General features: G+C 44.9%; 2 protein-coding genes across 4 annotated transcripts; one reads left to right on the top strand and one right to left on the bottom strand.

Moving 5' to 3' along the window:
• Positions 1–451: 451 nt before the first annotated feature.
• slc24a1 (solute carrier family 24 member 1) lies at positions 452–14,368 on the bottom strand. The gene is made up of 10 exons (XM_064313698.1): positions 14,238–14,368; positions 12,522–13,782; positions 9,262–9,327; positions 8,604–8,712; positions 5,207–5,287; positions 3,827–3,894; positions 3,028–3,279; positions 1,842–1,931; positions 1,166–1,332; positions 452–947 (listed from the first exon to the last, which is right to left on the bottom strand). Exons 2-10 carry the CDS (start codon positions 13,596–13,598, stop codon positions 698–700), a joined length of 2,160 nt encoding a protein of 719 aa, XP_064169768.1. The 5' UTR covers positions 13,599–13,782; positions 14,238–14,368; the 3' UTR covers positions 452–697.
• A 613-nt stretch (positions 14,369–14,981) lies between these two features.
• Positions 14,982–20,536, top strand: ints14 (integrator complex subunit 14). Of its 3 annotated transcripts, none has more exons than XM_064313699.1 (12): positions 14,982–15,126; positions 15,898–16,184; positions 16,494–16,601; positions 16,694–16,849; positions 17,297–17,415; positions 17,625–17,767; positions 17,859–17,951; positions 18,050–18,194; positions 18,316–18,449; positions 18,623–18,741; positions 19,205–19,285; positions 19,499–20,536. In XM_064313699.1, the coding sequence occupies exons 2-12, from the start codon at positions 15,963–15,965 to the stop codon at positions 19,748–19,750; spliced, it is 1,572 nt and encodes a 523-aa protein (XP_064169769.1). In that variant the 5' UTR covers positions 14,982–15,126; positions 15,898–15,962; the 3' UTR covers positions 19,751–20,536. The 3 variants fall into 3 exon arrangements, with proteins under 3 accessions (XP_064169769.1, XP_064169770.1, XP_064169771.1); XM_064313700.1 differs by having other exon boundaries at positions 19,220–19,285; XM_064313701.1 differs by having other exon boundaries at positions 14,993–15,079.
• Positions 20,537–20,558: the final 22 nt, after the last annotated feature.

Raw genomic sequence — 20,558 nt, forward strand, 5'->3', positions numbered from 1 at the left:
ATAGTCACGCTAACTACAAAAATTTGTACATGTATTAATTACAGAATGAACAGTTTTTAAACCATTAGTGACTAATCAGTCTTGTAATCTTTGCTTGATTCAACCAGCCCCCATTCAGAAACCGATGTTTCACTGAAATGCACCCCTTCCTACATTTGGTTTGGAATTGATGCACAAGTTATCTGCCTGTTTATGACTTGCATTAAACAAACCAGATAAAACACTGGTGCTTTCAGTATCCCAGTAATGTTTACATTCTGATTGTGTCTGTGATTTACAGATCTAGTTCGTGGTTGATACGTGCCTTGTTTTGCTGTCTTTTTCAGTGGAAGGAAAAATAAAAACTGCTGATGTAAATTGGTAAAAATTGATGGGCTCAGTGTCAGTTGATTTTGTGACAAGACTGGCACTCCTTACACGGAAGGAGCGTTGACAGGCTACCTGTATCCTGGACACAGCCTATTGGATTTTACATGTGGGCAGCCGGAACATGCATCTAAAGTCAGCTGAACTATGTGCATGTTACGAAGCTGGTCTGTACAGTACAGCAGTGTGTGATCTGTACCAGAGTTTCCTTTCCCAGCGTATATATGCGTTAAACATGGATAACTGAGTGAGTGGGTGAATGAGAGCCCGTGGAAATCACGCGCTGTGTGAGCGGAGGGCGCAAGAGTGACGGAGAAGCAGCAGCCATTGGTCAGATGGACACGGGGCAGATGATGATCCGGTCCTCCAGCAAGACGCTGAGTACCAGGAAGATGAAGTAGAGCAGGAACATGGTGGAGCCCAGCACCTTGTTCATCTTCCACTTGCAGAACGCGATGGAGAGGATGACGAAGAGGAGCATGAGGAAGAGCAGCACGATGGCGCAGAAGAGTCCGTTGCTGCTCACGGCCACGGGCTGCAGGTCGTGGAAGCTGGAGTACAGGAGCCAGGGCACGGGCAGCCTGAGGAGCACGGGTATGAGGAGGAGAGGGCTTTACTTCCTTACCTTTCCAACAGGTATGCATACAGCACACTGAGTCAGCAAAATACATCTGCAGTTCATTCAGTGAGAAGCAGGGATTTGGGGAATTTGATGATTGAAATTAAGATTGTGTCTGCACCTCCATGCAGGTGGTTTTCCATGCTACGGGTGCGGGGGTGAGGGAGAGAGAAGGCTCACCCTACTGTGATGTCGAAGATGTTGCTTCCCACCGAGCTGGACACAGCCATGTCGCCCAGGCCCTTGCGGGCCACGATGACGCTGGTGATGAGGTCGGGGATAGACGTCCCCGCTGCCAGGATGGTCAAGCCCATAATCTCCTCAGAGATTCCAATGGTCTCCCCCACCTGCACACACCCACTTAGGTTAGGCTTCAGGTTGACTGTTACATTGGTGCAGTTGCTGTGGTGCAGTCTATAGTGCCCAGTGCGGTACATTGAAAAAAATGTTTCATCAGATAAATTCAAATTGTTCATATTGTTGCACCATAGTTTTGGAATGTTGAGAAAACCTAGGGCTTTTTTCAGTGAATGGTTGGCATTATTAATAGGCACTGGCATAAATGTGTGCAGAAGACAGCATGTGGTGAAGTGAAGGGGTACACAAACTACAAATCTATAAAGACATTAAGCTTCAACAAGGACAAAGGCACAGTAAATGGGAGATGTAGAAACAAAAAACAGCTTTGACAGAGGAAGGCTCAGCAGTATATTCAGTATTCAGAATAAAATCCAAACATCTGCTCTCTCAATGGCTAATAATGGGCAAACTGGGAAAGGGATGGAGGGTCACGGTGCAGAGGGAAAAGTGTGAAGTGCAGTGTGGCTGGAATAGAACCAACACCTCCACTGCGTACCTGGTGTGCCCACCACGCCATCATGTATGAGAACACAGCGATCCACATTATGGAGCCCAGGAAGGTAGCTGCAAAGAACTTCTTTGAGGCCTGCAGCGAGAGAGAGAGAAAAGGAAAGGGCAAGGGGTAAATAGCCAAAAACCCCACATCCAAAAGTCACGTCACTGTTTACCACACCTCCCCTAGCTAATCTGTATATTAGGCACGCGCAACTATCGCAGGGTTATCAGCCTTAGGGGAGATTCTACTGTTTCCTGCAGGTTTGAGCAATTTCAGCAACCACAAGAGGGAGTGCTTGTTATGTAAAGTTCTGCTGGCAGCAAGAAGTAGCACATAATGAGCCCAGGCACCACTGAAGAAAGAAGAAGATAAATTTGGAGATTACTATGCATTACTTTTTTTTTTTTCAGTGATCTGAAAGAAATGGTTCCAGTCAGTGAATATAGAGATGTTCCAACAAGGGAACAAAACAGACAAATTGTATCTGAAAGGGAGAATTTACCACAGAAAATACACACTCTGCAGATAATGGGTTTTTGTAAGATGTCTGCAAAATGAGTTTGAAACTCTGAAGTTGGCTCTGTATAGTTTGAAACTCTGAAGTTGGCTCTGTATAGTTTGAAACTCTGAAGTTGGCTCTGTATAGTTTGAAACTCCGAAGTTGGCTCTGTAGAGTTTGAAACTTTGAAGTTGGCTCTGTAGAGTTTTAAACTCCGAAGTTGACTATGTAGAGTGAAGCTGCTGCACATAGAGTGAGTTCTGCATTACTAGCGTTGTTTTTGAGAGACTGGTACATGTTCATGGTGTTTTCTGGAGTAAGAGGTGCCCTCTATGGTGAGTGCTCTATGGTCATGCTGTGTGTGGAGTGAGTGGTGTGCTGTGTGTGGAGTGAGTGGTGTGCTGTGTGTGGAGTGAGTGGTGTGCTGTGTGTGGAGTGAGTGGTGTGCTGTGTGTGGAGTGAGTGGTGTGCTGTGTGTGGAGTGAGTGGTGTGCTCTATGGTGAGTGCTCTATGGTCATGCTGTGTGTGGAGTGAGTGGTGTGCTCTATGGTGAGTGCTCTATGGTCATGCTGTGTGTGGAGTGAGTGGTGTGCTCTATGGTGAGTGCTCTATGGTCATGCTGTGTGTGGAGTGAGTGGTGTGCTCTGTGTGCTCTGTGTGCGCTGGTGGTGCTGAGTGGCCTGTACCGCATTGCGGACGTCAGGGATGGTCAGCCACAAAGGGAAAACGATGGGCAGCAGGAAGAGGTAGGTGGCCTGCTTCCGCCGTGTGTCCGGCCACTCCAGTGACAGGGGCTCTTCGCTCTCCTCCTCATCCTCTTCGTCATCCTCCTCACTGTCGTCATCGCTGTCGTCATCGCTGTCATCTTCACTGCTGCTGCCGGACCCCTCGGACCCCCCGGCCCCCCCTGGCGCCCCTGAGCCCGCTCCCTCCTGGGCCTGAGAGAAAGACGCAGGAAGTGACGGAGTCATAGAAGCGAGACAGAGGAGAGAGTTGCAGAATCTTTACAATGCAATTACTGAGAATCCTGACTGGATCAGTTTGGCTGTGGATGATTCATTATAGATTCATAACTAGGGTTGGGATTGTTTACTCTGGTTATCAAGTAACAGCAGATTCTTTAAATGTTTAGAACAAATTTGAGAAAAAAATTAGTACTCAAGTAAATGCAAGGACAAATCAGCTTGTAATAATTTAGAGAAAATTGTAAAATCTTGACCCCTATTCACATCCCTTTTGAATCATAACATGCATGCGAGAATCCATCAAAACTAAATAGTAGGGTCTATTCCCATGTGAAAATTCAAGAAACTAAAGTCAAAAATATATTTTATTGCACAAATAAATATGCGATACATTTTTCTTCCATTTTTTACAGCAATTTGGATTGAATGGCTCCACAGAAGTTATTCAATGAGGTGGGGGATATCTTGCCAAAACCCTCCCTCTGTGCGGCAGTGTGGTTTGTGTGTGGTCTTCCCATACCTTCTCTCCTTCCTCCTGCGATGGTTTCTCCTCCTCCTTGGCTGGGGGCTCAGGTTTACTGGACGCATCTGTCCTCCCACAGGAAAGAGGGGCACACCAACAGCTCATTAAAACTCTGCCACTTTGTGGGCCTTCGAGACAAACTCTTGGGCTCGCGTTAATGTCCTGCTTCATATGACACATGGGAATATGGCTCCTTCACCCATCTTTATTTCCGGAGCTGGATATAAAGCCTTCTGTCCAGGCAAATGGAACAGTGTGGATATGGAGCACACTTTCATTTTTCATTTGCTCATTTGGTCCCTTACATCATACACTTGCCATTAAATTTGTTGACCTGAGCAATTGGCCCCCTTTTAATTGTAGACCCCTCAGAACAAGCTTTGGCTGGATAAGCAATTGACTTTCTCATTAAGTGCACTGGTGCATCGAGTGAACAGCTAGTACTCAACAGTAATCACTTCAGTGACTGTGAAGCTGATGAGATGCTGTGCCTAATTGCCCGAGTCTTTTCTCTGGGCTAAAAATGGCCATTGTACAGGACGAGCAATTACAACCAGCAATTACAATGAGTATTTGATGTTTTGTACTACTAAGGGGAAAGTCCCAACTGGGGCCACTGTTCTGTCATTTTCCATTTTTAAACATTTGATATTATATATTTTCCCTTTAAGAATATTTCTTTTAAAACTATTTTGTTGTCATTCACATTGAGCTATGGATGGGCAGCAACAGTGATGGCAATATGTGACATATTGTACTGATCCAACATTCAAAGCCCTCTTGCATTTACTTCCCTAAACTAAAACTTGCAATGCACCACTCCACCCACGCAAGAACAAAGTCCAACAACACAAATGCTCACCCCACTAACAATAACCACATTAGTAAAGATGATAACATCAAAGGTAACTCAACAGTAATAAATGGTTACTCCACTTCTACCAGCTCACTGCTGCATCCACTATCACCTGATTTACACCAGGAGCGGAGCAAATTAGACCTTTTATACCAGCCACACATGCTATTGGATTAGAGTTTTTATACCACCCATAATCAGTACCAGACCGCTGCTGGAATGAAAGCTTTAATCCACTACCATGGGTGCTGCACGGGAGCTGCACTCCTGGTGTATATAGGGCCTAATTGTTCAAGTAGAGGGCACATACTGCATGTACTGAAATGTTCCCAAACAACCCATCCCAAATATTGTGAACCTTTTGAATATTGATGATATTTTGATCTATAATTTCATTTGTTTACTACTGTGAATCCAGATTATAATAGCAATTGAATTTAATGATGACATCATGTTTTCCACGGGGGGTTGGTGTTTCCAAACAGAGGGCTGAAAGAGGAGCTGACAGGTGTTAAATTCACCTTCTTTCTTTTCTTCTTCCTTTCCCCCTTCTTTCCTCTGAGCCATGTTGTTCAGGATTTCAGCCTTGTCCTTAAACTTCACTGCAGGGGAGAGGGAGGGAGAGAGAGAGAGAGAGGAAGGGAGAGAGAGAGGGAGGAAGGGAGAGAGAGAGAGGGAGGGAGGGAGGGCAGTAGCATTCATGTGCCTTTCTAGAACCACTTTGTCAATGAAACAATGCATTCTGTACAGTAACCAGGCAACCAACTCATGAGTTCCTCCTGTCCTCTCACCTTTCTTACTCTGAAAGGTTGCTCTGCGTAGCAGATGTTTCCTGTATTATATTACAGTTAATTAATATTCATAAGGCAAGTCCAAGGATGTCCATTGCAACGGTATTGCCTTCGGCTGGGCCTCTTCACTAATGTTCATAAAATGCATCAAGCTGGAATGTTTCTGCTTCAAATGGTAGAGGTACAGGACTTTCAGTGCTAAAAATATGGAGCTGACCATCTGGTTAGTGATGAGAATCTGTGGTGAAACACTTTTGTTGAGAGCGCTTGCAGTTTTTAAATGGGTACAAAATACAGATGTAGTGTATCTGAGTCAGTTAAGTCAAATCATCATGTACACAAGGCAGCTGACATACAACACTGTCAGACCAGTCACAGTGCAGACATTCACAATGGATTTGATTCACAAAGACAAATAATGGCGAATATTCACTGCACACGCAACAAAAACCAAAGATACACAACACATGCTATACACCGCTGTACAACATCCACCTTACCTTTCCCCTGGCCAGACCTCCCAGCCTTTAATTTCCCATTAAAGGCAGTTTCTATTGGGCAGAAATTATTCACAAAAGAGGAGTTACCACTTGCATAGTCTGTGACTGTACAGTTCCTGAGGTGGGCTCTTATAATGATGAGAGCAGTGAGAAATAAGAGCAATAGATAAATGGCATTACACCACAGACACTAGAATTTGAAGTTTCTACCACAACTGTCTGTCTTGTTATTTGTTACTTGCTTGTAATGCACTTTGTTTTATGTTTGTCTGGCTATTGTACAGTGTTTTATATATTGCATGTTGTCTGTTGTGTCTTAGTGTACACTTCTTAAAATTTCTTAAAACTAAAGTTAACACATTATTATTATAATTATTATTATAATTATTATTATTATTATTATTATTATTATTATTATCATTTTTTAAAAATCATTATTATTATTATTGTTGTTGTTGTTGTTGTTGTTGTTGTTGCAGTTACATTAGTTGTTCTCCAAGACCACAAGAGTCTCTGTTTGTCATTGCAATGACATTTTCCATCTTGGTTATACTGTGCTCAGTGGGCACCCGCTGCTAACAGCAGATACAGGAGAGGCCTATTGAGATAAAGGGATTGGATTCAGTGGGGCTGACTCTCATTCAGCTTTTATTAGATGTGTCAAAAGCTGATTAGGGAGAGCTGCAGAGCTCTGTGAGGCTGAGCCTGGGCCCTGTGCTGCTGGGCTCAGAGGCTGGGGACAGAGTGAAGGTCACTGGGACTCCTGTCAGCAGCTCTGTGCGGTCCTCAGGCTCTCCTGGAGGGAGCTCCGAGGAGCAGCTCGCCTCTGCCCAGGGGTGGAGTGCCTGATGAGGGACTCACAGTGGACAGAAAATGGGACCCCCCTCCCTCCCCCATGCTGACCTATCGGCCTTATCCTTACCTCACAATCCAGATCATCACCCTTACTTCTCCACACTGACCAATGACACCCTCCCATACTTCATCCTGGCCAATCAGGTCCTGACAGCGATATAAACCCTGATCCCCCCTTTCCCATCCCTGCTTCTCTTACAGCCCATCTTGACATAGCCATCATCCTGGTCTGTGCTCAACAGTGTTCTCCAGGGCTCTGCTTTAAATCCACTCAGCATGTGCAAAGAGGGATGTTCATAAGCAGCGAGGTGGCAGATGCCGTAGACCCAGTACTCCGTAGATAATCAGCAAGGCATGCAAGCGGTTTTGATCTCTTCAGACATATGCCCTTCCAAGTTATTCATAGAAAATAAGTAATCTGATAGTATGGTAATCTCACTGGTGGTGCTTCTCAGACTTTTACTCAATAATAATAATGGATTTCATTTATATTTCACTTTTAATCTCATTCAAAGAATTCGGGATTAGAAATGCTGGACTTAATTGGCACGCTGGTGTTTTAAACACAAGCACATTTTAAATCATTTGATGTTTATTTTCCAGAAAAGCATCTATAATCATTTGGGATATGACCTTTGCTGCAGTTTCCTAGCCCACAGCTGAATCGTTGTACGGCTTCATATACATAGACGTGCTTATCTGCTTAGTGTCAGTCTCTGCTTACCAATAACTTCCTTTGAGTCTCCATTTTCATTTCAAACTCCTATCCATTTTGCAGAGGGGAGAACAAAGGCACTCCGCCACAATTATATGCGAAACATTTGTGAGGTGCGGCTGTATCAAAGTCGTGCATACTGACCATGATTTGTCTATCCATCTGGAGAAAACTACTCTCCACTGAAGGTTTATGATGGTACTGAAACCATGCTGGTCAATAACCCTCAGTGACCAAGGATATGATCAGGCCTCTTACAACAAGATAGTCACATACATGGTTCATAGCCAGACAAGCATATTTGGCACATTTTGCACAGACTTATTCTAATGTCATTGGCATTTCAGTTGGATCCATAATGCAATGTGTGACTTCATTTTGAAACTATAGAGCTCCATTTTTTGATAATTTTGTAACTATGCCAGCATTAATTTTATTCTAATGCTAATCTTTTGTGTGCAAATTGCACAATTTGGCACAAGCTTGTCAATGCAGTATTGAAACCATCAGAACAATGTACATAGTTGGTCAGCCAATTCTGTTTTTTCAACTCAATATTTGTAAGTAACTAATGAAAATAGTTGATCTGTTTTAAAATATTCATTTTTGAGGCAGCTGTAATTTCTTTTTAAGGAGGTTTGCCTCAGGACTAAACAACCCATCCCAATAGCCTTGTTGCAGTGGCACTGTTAGTCTTTGCTCTCACATACACATAAAGCACTGCTTTCTCTCTCTGTGATTGCCTGAATATATATTTCTGTGAGACTTCATGGCCTTCAAATGTACAAGGGGTGTTTTATAAGCAATCCATAAAATAACAGGGAAACCATGTATCTCACTCAGCTCTATATCACACTGTCTCTCCCTATCTCCACCTCCTCTTCTCCTTCACTTCTACATCATACCTCATAACTACCTCCACAATCACTTTATGATCACTAAAATACAAATTAACTGTATTACTCTTCAGATTTTAGGAGCTTTGCTTGCCATTTCAATGACGGTGGGATATTTTACCACTTTCTATGGCTTTCCTGGGGCACCATTGTGGTCTTACCTTCCCCAAGTGGGTCCAGGCTGTGGATCATCAGCTGCAAGATGGTGCTCCTCATGGTGCTGTTGTGCAGGGAGGCAGAGCTGCCCCCTCTCTGCAGGGGAGGCTTCAACTGGGGAGAAATGGGGGTCACTGTGCTGAGCAAACTGTTAAAAGCTTCCCACCCCCCAACTGCCATGGGCTGCCATGGTGACTAATACCCAGGCCTTATTCCCAAGTGCACTAACGCCAAGCATCTGGGAAGAGCTATTTTAGTCATCTCTCGAGGGTTCAGAAAACTGCAGATGCTAGTCACCTATTAAATATCAATTGATTTTCAACTTGAACTTGTCTAAGACTTATGGTCTGAAGACAGTATACTCTTTTTTTTAACCAGGCCTATTGATGGCACTAGTCTTATTTATAAATGAGAGGTGAGGGGTGTCCAGGAATTTTTTGTTTTTTGCAATCCCCTTTTCCACATCGATAAAATTAATTTCACAAATGAACATGTAATCACAAATACTCCACAAATTTGTGTGTGTGTACCCCCCTTCTTTGGAGGTCAACTTTATTTATATTTACAATTATCATTTACAAAATGATGTGCTGAAGTATCAGAGAGGGAAGGGTGTGTGTGTGTGTGTGTGTGTGTGTGGTAAGGGGATGAGTACTTCCCTACCAATAAATGATTCTTGGCCTCTTGATTTTCAGGTTTATTGTCCCCAGCAGGTCTAGATCCATTGCCCTGTTCGCAACAATGAGATGTTATATCAGAGATCTTAGGTGAGTATCAGAAACCTACAGAAATTGATGGCGGTCTGTCAGCTCTGACAAAAGTTTGGCAGTGACTCCAGGTTTCAAACATTCATCAACATCTTTATCACTTTATGGAATGGAAGCCTGCAGGATAGAGGCACACTGGGTAATTTATCTGAGTGAAGCAGGACACTGACCACTGAGCAGGGGCAGAGGTTGATTTGACAGAGATTCAAGCAGTCTTTAAAAATATGGGTCTTCAGGACCATGCACAGTTGTAGCCTTGCCAACAGGTGGAGGCTGATTGGTAATTAATAATTCATCAGACCTGTTTTATAAAGGCAGTTTCCTGCAATTTTAGGAGAGCCAGGCTTTCAATCATGTGGCACATGATGGATCTATTCCTCTGTTTTCTTTGTTTTACTTTGCTTTGCAATTCAGAAGGGGAATAAAACTGACACAGACCAATCTACTGCCTTTTGTGTTGTCAACCCATCAATGCATTTACCAGTCAGCACAGTGCCTCTGTCTTAATCTGCCAATCAAATAAAAAAGGAGACCAGTACCTCTGCATAGAGGAAGCTCTTACACGTTCATGGAATTTTTATAGGTGCCCAACAGCACAAGGCAACAGTATTTAGTCCGGTTTGCAAGCACCTATTTAAGTTAAGTTCTGTGGCATGCTATTAATTGGTTGGGTTAGATTTGGGGGATTGTTATGAGGTCTAAACTGCTTTGAACTGCCTATCACTTTGTTTTCCAGAGCAGTTTGACCAGAGACCTAGGTATGATTAGATGGAAGCCCCTTACATACTACCTAGCACATACAAGCCTACATCAGCAACATTCAAAGAAGGGGTCCACTTGGACACAATATCAGCTTGTCCTTCCATAGCACGTACCAGGGTTAAGCGCTGTACTGGTTTGTATGTACTTTTACACTATGTGCAGTTCTGCAAGCCCTCTAAGGATAATGAGCTACGGTGGATGATCGGCTTTGGGGGCCTCAGAAAACACTCTGTTTTTGTCTCTGTTGGCTGGAGTGACCTCAGATATAGTTTAGCCAGTTATTTTCTGCACTATTTACAGCACCACGGCCTAGTAAAATTATAGAAGGTTTTGAAAACAAGACCTTTTTGAAATTTGATTTTTAAATAAATGAAACAAATAAAGGATATCACCAGTCTATACATCTGGGGCTCCAGCCTGGACTACATCATTAAGTTGCTCTGACTGGGAGTAATAGTTGCTAATGAAATAGCAATGGCGGGATATACTTGGACATGACACACCTGGGGCAGCGTGGGTTCAAATCTCACTCACTCTGTTTACCACTGCATTAGTATCTCCCAGCAACTTGTCTGGCACCCACAGGCTATCAGCTGGAAAAGGTCACTGTTTTTCAGAGGAGTGCATGTGTTCTGGCTGCCATACTCATTGCATGGGTATTGGTGTTACAGTGCTGACTCAGCACAAATTTGGAAATTACAAACATTAGGAGCAAAAAATGGTGAAACAGTTGGCTTCTGTACATTAAATAAGACAAGCAACTTTGCATCCCTTTGCAGACATCCAATTCAACATAGAGTACAGCTGCTAGTAAATTCTAATTTGAGATTTTGAGCCCTTCACTAACTACATAGAACAAAAAAATGTACTTTTTACTTTATACTGCAAAAAAAGAAGTTATTTTAAAAGCTCTATTTACACACAGCCTTGAGGCTGCATACCACAATTACTTGACACTGTTCTCTTAGAACACTGGATCCCTCTCACATGACATCTTTAGTGGGACAGGGAAATAAACACCAGGTAAAATCACACACACTGTGACTGTCAGGGCTGACTGCCATAAGTGATCTTAATGCCACACACAAGTCATATATCTCTTCAGGCTGCAACACACTTGAAGACAAATAAACAAAAAGGCCATGCCCAGGACATAGTATTATGTATTCAGCCTGAAAGGAGGAGTCAGTATCATAGCATTTCTATGTATATCCATGCAATCCATACAGTATGTTCTATTACACGCTAGTACATGCCTTGTCCCATATACAGTGGACTGCTTTCCAAAAGTACATTTGTAACCCAGCACGGCAAGTTTCTCAAACAACTCTCGTCAGGGATATGCACCTGGGTGTGTGCTCCATCTTGGGTAGTGCTGAAATGAACAATTAAAATTGTTCTCAACACACACAATGAAGGAAAACGCCTCTTTTTTCTTCATAAAGTAAGAATTTCTTTATAGGCTGTAGATTAGTACCTAAATCCCATCTGATATACCTTTAAATGTCATGTCGCTACAGCTACAGTAGAGTAAGCGAAGGGACAAAGGTAATCTGTGTATATTTTTATATAGTTATGGGGCATGCCCCGCCAAGGCGTAACTTAGCTGGATGGCATACCTGCCATCCCAATCTGTCCTTCCTATGTGGCCTAGCTGGCGTGCTGTCTCAGGCTTAACCAGGTGGATGCTTTGGGCGTGAATGAAGGTCAGATGAAACTGGATTAGGGGTGGATGCCGAATGAATCACCAGCAGAGCTTAATTATAAATGGTTATCCTCTCTCTCTCCAATCTCATTCTCACACTGGAGGTATGCTATCACTTGCCCTCTCTCAAGAATTGTGTGATTGGCCTTGCTGTGATCTTTGAAGTGTAAAATGCCTATTCTTATTCCAAATAAATCTGATGTGATCAACATCCGCTGTGCAAATGGCACCTAATATATTGTTTACTATCAAAAGGCATGTTAAAGTGCAATAGCAAAATGCCATTGGATCCATCACGTTACTGATATGAGACGACATAACTACGAATAATCGCTCTTACTTGGCATGCACTATCACGAAGGTGCTGATGAAATCACTTCTGTGAACTGGGCTCAACAAAAAGATAGAACAGGAGTGCTAGTCCAACATATCTAATCCGTCAGATAAGCTACCATGATAGACACCAATAACAGTCCCTTTATTAACTGTAACATGAAGAGAGTGACACACAGCCCCTTTGTAAATTTTGTTAGGATTAATATTTTCACTGGTGCAACTGCTTTGACTAGTTAAGGTCTCTGTTGTAAGTTGTTAAATTACTTCTAATGTGAAGTGACCCTATTAGTGAAAGGTAGGGGAGTTTATAAGAAAAGTGGACAGAGCAAATTTGAAAGGTAAGCAGCACAGACCTTCTCTGGCTCCTCCACAGTGAAGACCTTAATAATATTTTTGTGTTTGCTGAGCTGCCCTTTGAAGGCTTGCTCCAGTTGCACGTTGTACTTCATGAAAAGGACGTAGGAACAATACGCCATCAGCAGCATCAGGCTTTCCCACCACATGATGGTATTGTCCAGGAAGAAGATGATGAGCATGATGAGGTCCAGGATGTAGAAGGACACATCCCGGAACAGAGGCCACCAGGTGAGGTGGAGCATCTCCCGTGAGAAGATGGCACACATCCCAATGACAAAGAGGATGTTGAAGACGGCCGAGCCCACAATGGTCCCGATGCCCACGTTACTGTGGGCGATGAAGACCCCGATCAGGGACATGAAGAGCTCCGGAGCCGAACCCCCTGCGGCCATGAACGTGGCTCCCGCCACATCGTCCGAGATGGCCAGTTTGTCAGTGATGACCCCCAGGGCCGGCACAAAGAACTCATCACAGACGATGGCCAGGGACACGAACATGTAGACCATCCCAAAGATGTGCAGTGCTACCCAGCCCTGTCGCCGCTGCTCCACCGAGAACAAGTCCTTGGGATACTCACCCTTCATGAGTGGGGCACTGCCGGGGGAGGAGAAGGTGGTGTTGGGCATGGGGGCGGTGGTGTTGGGAAAAGGGGTCAGTGCGGGTGCTACGGTGGTCTTGGACGGTTCAGGGTCCACATAGATGCATTGCCTGAGGTTAGTCCGATTGGTGGTTGTAGATGTGGGCAATTCTGTGGTTGGTTCTGTGGTTGTTGCTGTAGTTGTCGCTGTAATTGTTGATGTAGTTGTTGCTGTAGTTGTTTCTGTAGTTGTTCCTGTAGTTGTTCTCTCTATGAAATTCTCCACCACAGTGTGGCTAAGTACTTCTACCACTGGCGTGGTAGTTTCAGTTGAAGGCTTCTTCTCTTCCTGTGGGTACTCTGCAATCTGAGCTTCTGGCCAGGGCTCCGTCATCCTTGCCCTCAGACTCAACTGGTAGATACAGCACAACAGAACACCAGAGACAAAGAACAGGATCCGACTCCACTGAAGTCTCTTTCTCCGTGACAAATACATTTTGGCCCTAAATATGGACAGTTGTGATTGTTCTCAGAAATTAAGTTAGATTCATGAATGTGCCATGTAGTAGCTTTTCTGTGCTTTGAGGAGAAAAATTTGGATGTGGTAAGATAATAATATCCCGCAGACACTGTTTCATTTCTTTTTCAGAACGTCATGCAACTTTGCCCACAGATGGCACCTGTAAAATGTAAGGAAGAAAAACAGTTTAAAACATTACATTGTTGGTTCCCAACAACCAGTAGTTGAGTTTTCATACAGTTTATGATTGAAAGGCAATGCGCGTTTATAATGGAATTAGTGCCATAAATTAATAGATCTCACAAAAGTTAAATGCGCAGATGCACAGCCAGCAGTATGGCTACATGACTGTTTCTCTGCTCTTCCATAAAATATATTAATTTAGTAGTATAATAAAGACATGCTACAAGGAAAAACGTACCAATACAAAACCATACAAATCCCAAATACATCCTGAAAAAGAGTGAAAAGACCACCCAATCTGCTGACTAATGCTAGTAGAAGAGGGAGAGGGAGAGGCGGGAGTTTTTACTTTACTTGCATGCCCCCCCTCCCAAGAAATTGTGTGGTTCTCCTAATTTAGGAAACGAGAGAAAATTTTAAATTATAATTTACCTGAGGCTGTGACCGTGCTGCTGTGAAGGGGCAGTGTCTCCCACTACAGTGTACACAGCTGGGCTGCAGCAGTGAGTTGGTGAAACTGCAAGGATATTTGCAGCCTGTCATTGAATCAGATCAGCTAGGACACGCTGCGGGACAGGCATTCACAGTGGATCAGCATAATACCTAATACCTGGAGTCTTTTAAGAAGATTATGTGGTACCTATCTCATGCATACCTCTTGAAAAGCGTTCATCTAATTTAGCCACTTTTGTTTGCTTATTGGCGCTGTTGGGTTACAGGAGACGATTACAGATATGAAAAGTAGCTGTTATGTGTATATTCTGATCATGCCTGTCTTTGGTGTTAATACACACACATACGCCCACGCACACACACGCTGTATATTATAAATATCAGACTTTCATATAGAGTCCCATGCAGCTCTTCATCCCCTTGAAAGAAAGTATGGAACTGAGTTACGGGGTACAGTACAGATCCACTTACTCTTCCAATGGTTTTTCTAATCAATGTGAAGTAGATATTATCATTGTTGTAGCGCCACCATTTCCAATGTTGTTGAAATATTTAGTGTGTTTTAGGCAGTATGCTCTGACAGTTGGAATTGTAATATTATCACTCTTAGCAATAAAATAGCTGGCATAAATGATTGAAGAAAAAATATTTGTATTGTGGACATAAGCCATCCATATTTTATTTGTTTGAGTGTAACCGCAAAAGTTTTGGGTCCACTACACTCCTGGTCATCAGTGTATCCCAAGTAGGAACCAATTGTACCATACTTTGTTTCTATACGTACACATTTGAAGAACGTTCGCATAGCAGCTTAGTGTTGGGTATGAAACACTCGATACATTCACAGAACCCTTGATTTTTTAAAAAGGTATGTTTTGATATATCTGTTCACATCTAATTGTTTTTGGGCGGACGAACACCTCGTTCTGCTATCAAAGGACTATGTGGAGTTGATTCAGTCTTTTATTTTAGCAAGCTAGTGCCGGCTAGCTTGCTAACTTGCAACTCGGATAGGTAGCTTTGTTGCTAGCCACAAATTCAGATGTTAGCATTTAGCTAGTTATTTACATTATTAGGTGTAACATGTAGTACATACATAACAATAGTTTGTAACTATTTTTTAAACAAGTAGTGGCTAGGTATATTATTTTAGTTTTAGGGCACATATCTGAAATATAGCGCGAGTGGGGATGATGTCTAAAGTTATATATTTAGATAAAGTAATGAACGATTGTATTTTTTAAGCATTGTTTAGAACGCTTGGGGCATATTAAATGATTCGGCAAACCCCTCTTGTATCAGAAGAATATGGATGATAATAATACCAAAATAACTGATACGGTTGCTAAGTATGTCCATATATAGCTAGCAGATTAGGTCATGTTTTAGCCTAACGAAAAGTAAGATTCGTAGTGTTTAGTAAAAGTTCAAGAACGAAAGGTCACATTTGCAAGGATTACTGTAAAGATTTTTGGTTTTATGATAGTTTCACCTCTTTAAAGGTCAAGGCCTGACATTTTATAAACTAAATTTCCTTTGTTGAACGCATAAAGGTGCACTGGACATTTTTGGTAAGGGCAGTCTTTGATGTAGTCATCAGTGTTGCGTTTTACATCTTTGTTTATTTGATCATTTTCAGGCGCTCTGCCCCCTGATTGGTTTTTTAATTGTTGTCATTGGGGGAACACAAGTTGCTTGGCAGCCATGCCAACGGTGGTTCTGATGGACGCGTCTCTGTCCATGACCCGGCCAGTGGCACTGGAGGGTAGCGAGGAGTTTCAGAGGAAGAACCTGGCTATTCATGGGCTCACCATGCTGTTTGAGCACATGGCCACCAATTATCGCCTGGAGTTCACTGCACTGCTGGCTTTCTCCTCTCTCTGGGAGGTCATGGTGCCCTTCACCAGGGACTACAACACTCTGCAGGTACTAACCACTGTACTGCCTGGCAGATCTTCAAGAGTTTATTAGCTGATAGGCAACAAAGTAAGGATAGATGATTTTTTTCTGGGAAAACACTCCTTGTAAAAAAGAAAAAGGTTAACAATTTTGTGGTCCAGTAGTAGTTTACATTTGTCATCCCTCTCAAGCCCAAAAAAGCAAGACTCTGTGAGGTAGCCTGCATGTGCAGATCAGCTTCTGATCATAGTGTGTCACATTGTTAAGATCCCTGTCAGAGATGTGCTCACTTTACTCTCAATGCTACATTCTCCTCCCTCCTGTGTGGCTGTTTAGGAGTCCCTAAGCAATTTGGAGGATTATGATAAGACCTGCCTAGAGTCTGCCCTGCAGGGTGTCAGCAACATCGTGCAGCAGGAGTGGGGCAGTGCCTGCCCCTGCCAGGTACTGTGTATTCTCCTGTCTGAATTGTGTAGTCCAGCGGATGTGAGCGCTGCAGCATGCAGTTTGAGACCAGGTTTGTTTGTGGCTGTTAGGTGGTGCTGGTGACGGACGGGTCCCTGGGGATTGGGCGTGGCTCTCTGCGCCACTCCCTGGCCACCCTGAAGCACCGCGGGGATGACAAGAAGTTCCCGCTGCCCTTCCCTTTCCCGGCCAAGCTGTACATCATGTGCATCGCTAATGCAGAGGAGGTACTGTGCCCATAACCCCTCTGGCTCCCTGCATAAGCCAGGCACGCTCATCACACCTGCACAGGGGGCGTGGCCTTTCATTATCATTCCGCCCATTCAGGCTGTCTTTGGCTTTGGGTCCAGTTAAGCTGGAGCAGTTGGCGTAGTTCAGTGTTCAGAGTGATATCATCTTCGTGCCGTCTTTCAGAGGAAACACGGGGCTGTAAGAACGGCAGCATTCCTCTGTGAGCTGTGATTTTCTCACTGTGTTGTTTCTATAAGCTGTTTTTCACTGAGAATATAAGAAGTCAAGTCAAGTTTATTGATCACATACACATTAGCATTGCAGTGAGATTCTTTGTTCCCGTTTGTTACTCTCTCATCCCTATGCACTGTGTTTTTATAATAGCTGTGATGTTTTCACTGTGCTGCTATAGTAGTTGTGCTGTTCTTTCTGTGTTTGGGCAGCTCCAGAGCAGTGACACTCTGGAGAACCTGGAGCAGTTGCTGATCCTGAGTGCAGGAGGGGGCCAAATTTTCACCATGGAAGGGCCGCTGTGCCTGAAGAGTGTGCAGTCCATGTTTGGGTGAGCATATGTGTCCGTTTGTGGAGAGTGGTGTGACTTCCTGGTGTTGCGTACGTTGTAGCGACAGTATGACTTCCACGCTTTGTGTGTGTGTGTGTGTGCGTGCGTGCGTGCGTGCGTGCGTGCGTGTGCATGGATGCCTTTAGCCTCTGGACCTCTGGTCGATCAGGATAAGAGCAGCTTGCGTTTTGTGCTTGTTGTGTGGTCAGGAAGCTGATTGATCAGGCGTACACACCCTTCCACGCCGTGCTGCGCTGTGGAAACCTGTCGTCAGACGTGCAGGTGTTCCCCCGCCCGGAGCCAGTGGTGATCGATGAAGAGGTGGATCCCACTCCCAGGAACATCCTCACAGGTGTGCACTCAGCCTGTCCTCTCTTCAGCGAACACGTGCTGGTTACAGGGCAGCATTCACAGTTCTACTGCGTTTTTTTCCCCTGATGCAGACCTGGATTTAGTGGGCTTCATCGAGATTGGTGATATTTCAAGCCCCCCTGTCTTGTCTAGACACTTGGTATTGCCCATCGCTGTGAACAAAGGTGTGTCTTCTACAGCCATCTCAATACATGAGCCTGCTTTTACAAAACAACGCATTTCTTTTGTTTGTTTAATGCACTCGCTCTCTGATTGGTCACAGAGGTGGACGAGGTGGGCGCTGGGACCGCTGACGACACAGAAGAGGAGAGTTCAAGCAATCAGATGGCGGGAAAGAGCCCAAACTTCTGTGTCCTGCTGCACGGTAGCTTGAAAGTTGAGGGCATGGTGGCCCTGGTACAGTTGGGGTAAGCCTGCTACACTTTATAGTTGAGTACAGCTCAGTTTTTGAATGCACACCTTATAGCTGGATAGAGAAAGGAAGTTTCTGATCAGACCCCTGTCCTCTCGTCTCTCCCCCGCTCCAAGACCCGACTGGTACGGCATGCTGTACTCGCAGGCCGACAGCAAAAAGAAGTCCAACCTGATGATGTCGCTGTTTGACCCCGGCTCAGAGCCGCTGCCCTGGCTGGGGAAGATATCGCAGCTCGGGCCCACGTCAGGTACGGAGGGCTGGGCGCCCCTCCCCTCTGCTTCTGCCTCATTTACCGCCAAACCGTGGCTCTGCGTCGCGGACAGCGGCGGTGGTCACGGATAAAGCAAAATGTAAAGCAAAGGGTTCTGTTTGCAGCCTTGCTTCACCGAAACATTTTCTGTTGTGTTTCCGTGGCCACAGACGCGAAGGAAAACCCTTACGGAGAGGACGACACTAAGAGCCCCTTCCCCCTGCAGCCCAAGAGCAAGCGCAGCTACGCACAGAACGTGACTGTGTGGATTAAACCCAGCGGCCTGCAGGTACTCAGCTACTGACCGGTGGGCACTGACCGCAGTACAGACACCATACTGACCCACAGAGCAGGGCCACTGACTCATAGAGCAGGGGCCCCTGACCCACAGAGTAGGGCCACTGACCCACACAGAGCAGGGGCCACTGACCCACAGAGCAGGGGCCACTGACCCACACAGAGCAGGGCCACTGACCCACAGAGCAGGGCCACTGAACCACACAGAGCAGGGGCCACTGACCCACACAGAGCAGGGGCCACTGACCCACAGAGCAGGGCCACTGACCCACAGAGCAGGGCCACTGACCCACACAGAGCAGGCAGAGGCCACTGAACCACACAGAGCAGGGGCCACTGACCCACAGAGCAGGTTGTAGGTTGGACACCATACCTAGCCAGGGGTTAAAGGGGTCACACTGTGAAGCTGCGATTACCCTCAGGTGCATTTTTGAAGGCAGGGTTGTAATTCCCAGCATGCCGTTCTACAGACAGATGTGCAGAAGATCCTGAGGAACGCCCGGAAACTTCCAGAAAAGACACAGACTTTCTACAAGGTGAGCAGCGGTGGGACACAGAGCATAACAAGGCGTGAGGGAGAGCTTTAATCCTGCTTTATGATAAAGCATAACTTTAGAGGAACAGTATTGCGTGTCCCAGTTTTTTTATGTAACAGAAAGCCTCTTTTCTCCTCAGGATTTAAGTTTTAGTATTCGTGGCCTGCACTGTAGTCACAACAACTAAGAACTAGCATCCTGTGTGTCTCTCAGGAGCTGAACCGCCTGCGCAAGGCGGCTCTGGCCTTCGGTTTCTGGGAGCTGCTGAAGGGCGTGGCCGAGCTGTTGGAGAGGGAGTGCACTCTGCTGCCTGACTCCGCCCACCCCGACGCTGCCTTCCAGCTGTCCCACGCCGCCCAGCAGCTCAAACTGGCCAGCACCGGGGACCCTCAGTACGCCGGCTTCGAGCACAACATTACCCCCATGGTGACGGACTTCTCTGGGGGCGACAGGGACAGGATGTAGGGCAGTAAAGAGGGGGAAAGGTACGATGCCCTGTGTAAATGGGCCTCCTCCTCCCGTAAAATCCTGCCAATAAGCGGACTATGAACAAGGTTTGTTCACCTGTGAAAATGGTGACATGCTGTGAGTGTGTGAAAGTGAGAGGGAGAGAGGGGGTATGTAAGTGTGGCCTGTTACCTTTTTAAGGGGTCGTTGTGACTCCTGACTGACAGTAGGTCACTGAAGGTCTTCAGATGAGAACTGGTTTTTAGTACAGAAGAGTGTTGCTTTGCGCATCAGGGACCGTGCAGATGAGCTGTGAGGGCTGAGCTGTGCTGCTGCTCCTGTACACCCTCCTCACACAGCCAATGGGAGCGCAGGCCGTACTCATGCTCTTATGTTTGTGCTCTGTGGGAGTCACACATGAAGTGTCTTTTTGTATCTCAGTAAGATCTGTATATAGTGTTTCCAGACTGCAAGGATTGCAATTAAACCTTTTTTAGCAACTGTGCAGGTGGAGTAATGAAACCGTGGAATGGTACATGAATTAGCTGGTGCCTGTTTTAGGTCCCATTTCCCTGACCTGTCTATATCATCAACTGACTGTGACTGTGAATCCACAGTTGCGTCCCACCAGGAGTACAGTTGGTTTATGTTGACTAGGGTTCCTCAGGGGAACCTCTATTTTAATTTTGCCGAAGCACTAACTGACAGAACTGGACTCAAACTGGGGAGAAAACAAAAATCAAGTGATTTTTAAGAAATACAAAAGCATTCCTCCTTTTTATAAATAAATTTGATTAAGGAACAGTACTGTTCTTTTATGGACATT

The sequence above is a fragment of the Anguilla rostrata genome, chromosome 16, assembly GCF_018555375.3.
Source record: "Anguilla rostrata isolate EN2019 chromosome 16, ASM1855537v3, whole genome shotgun sequence".
Taxonomy (NCBI): Eukaryota; Metazoa; Chordata; class Actinopteri; order Anguilliformes; family Anguillidae; genus Anguilla; species Anguilla rostrata.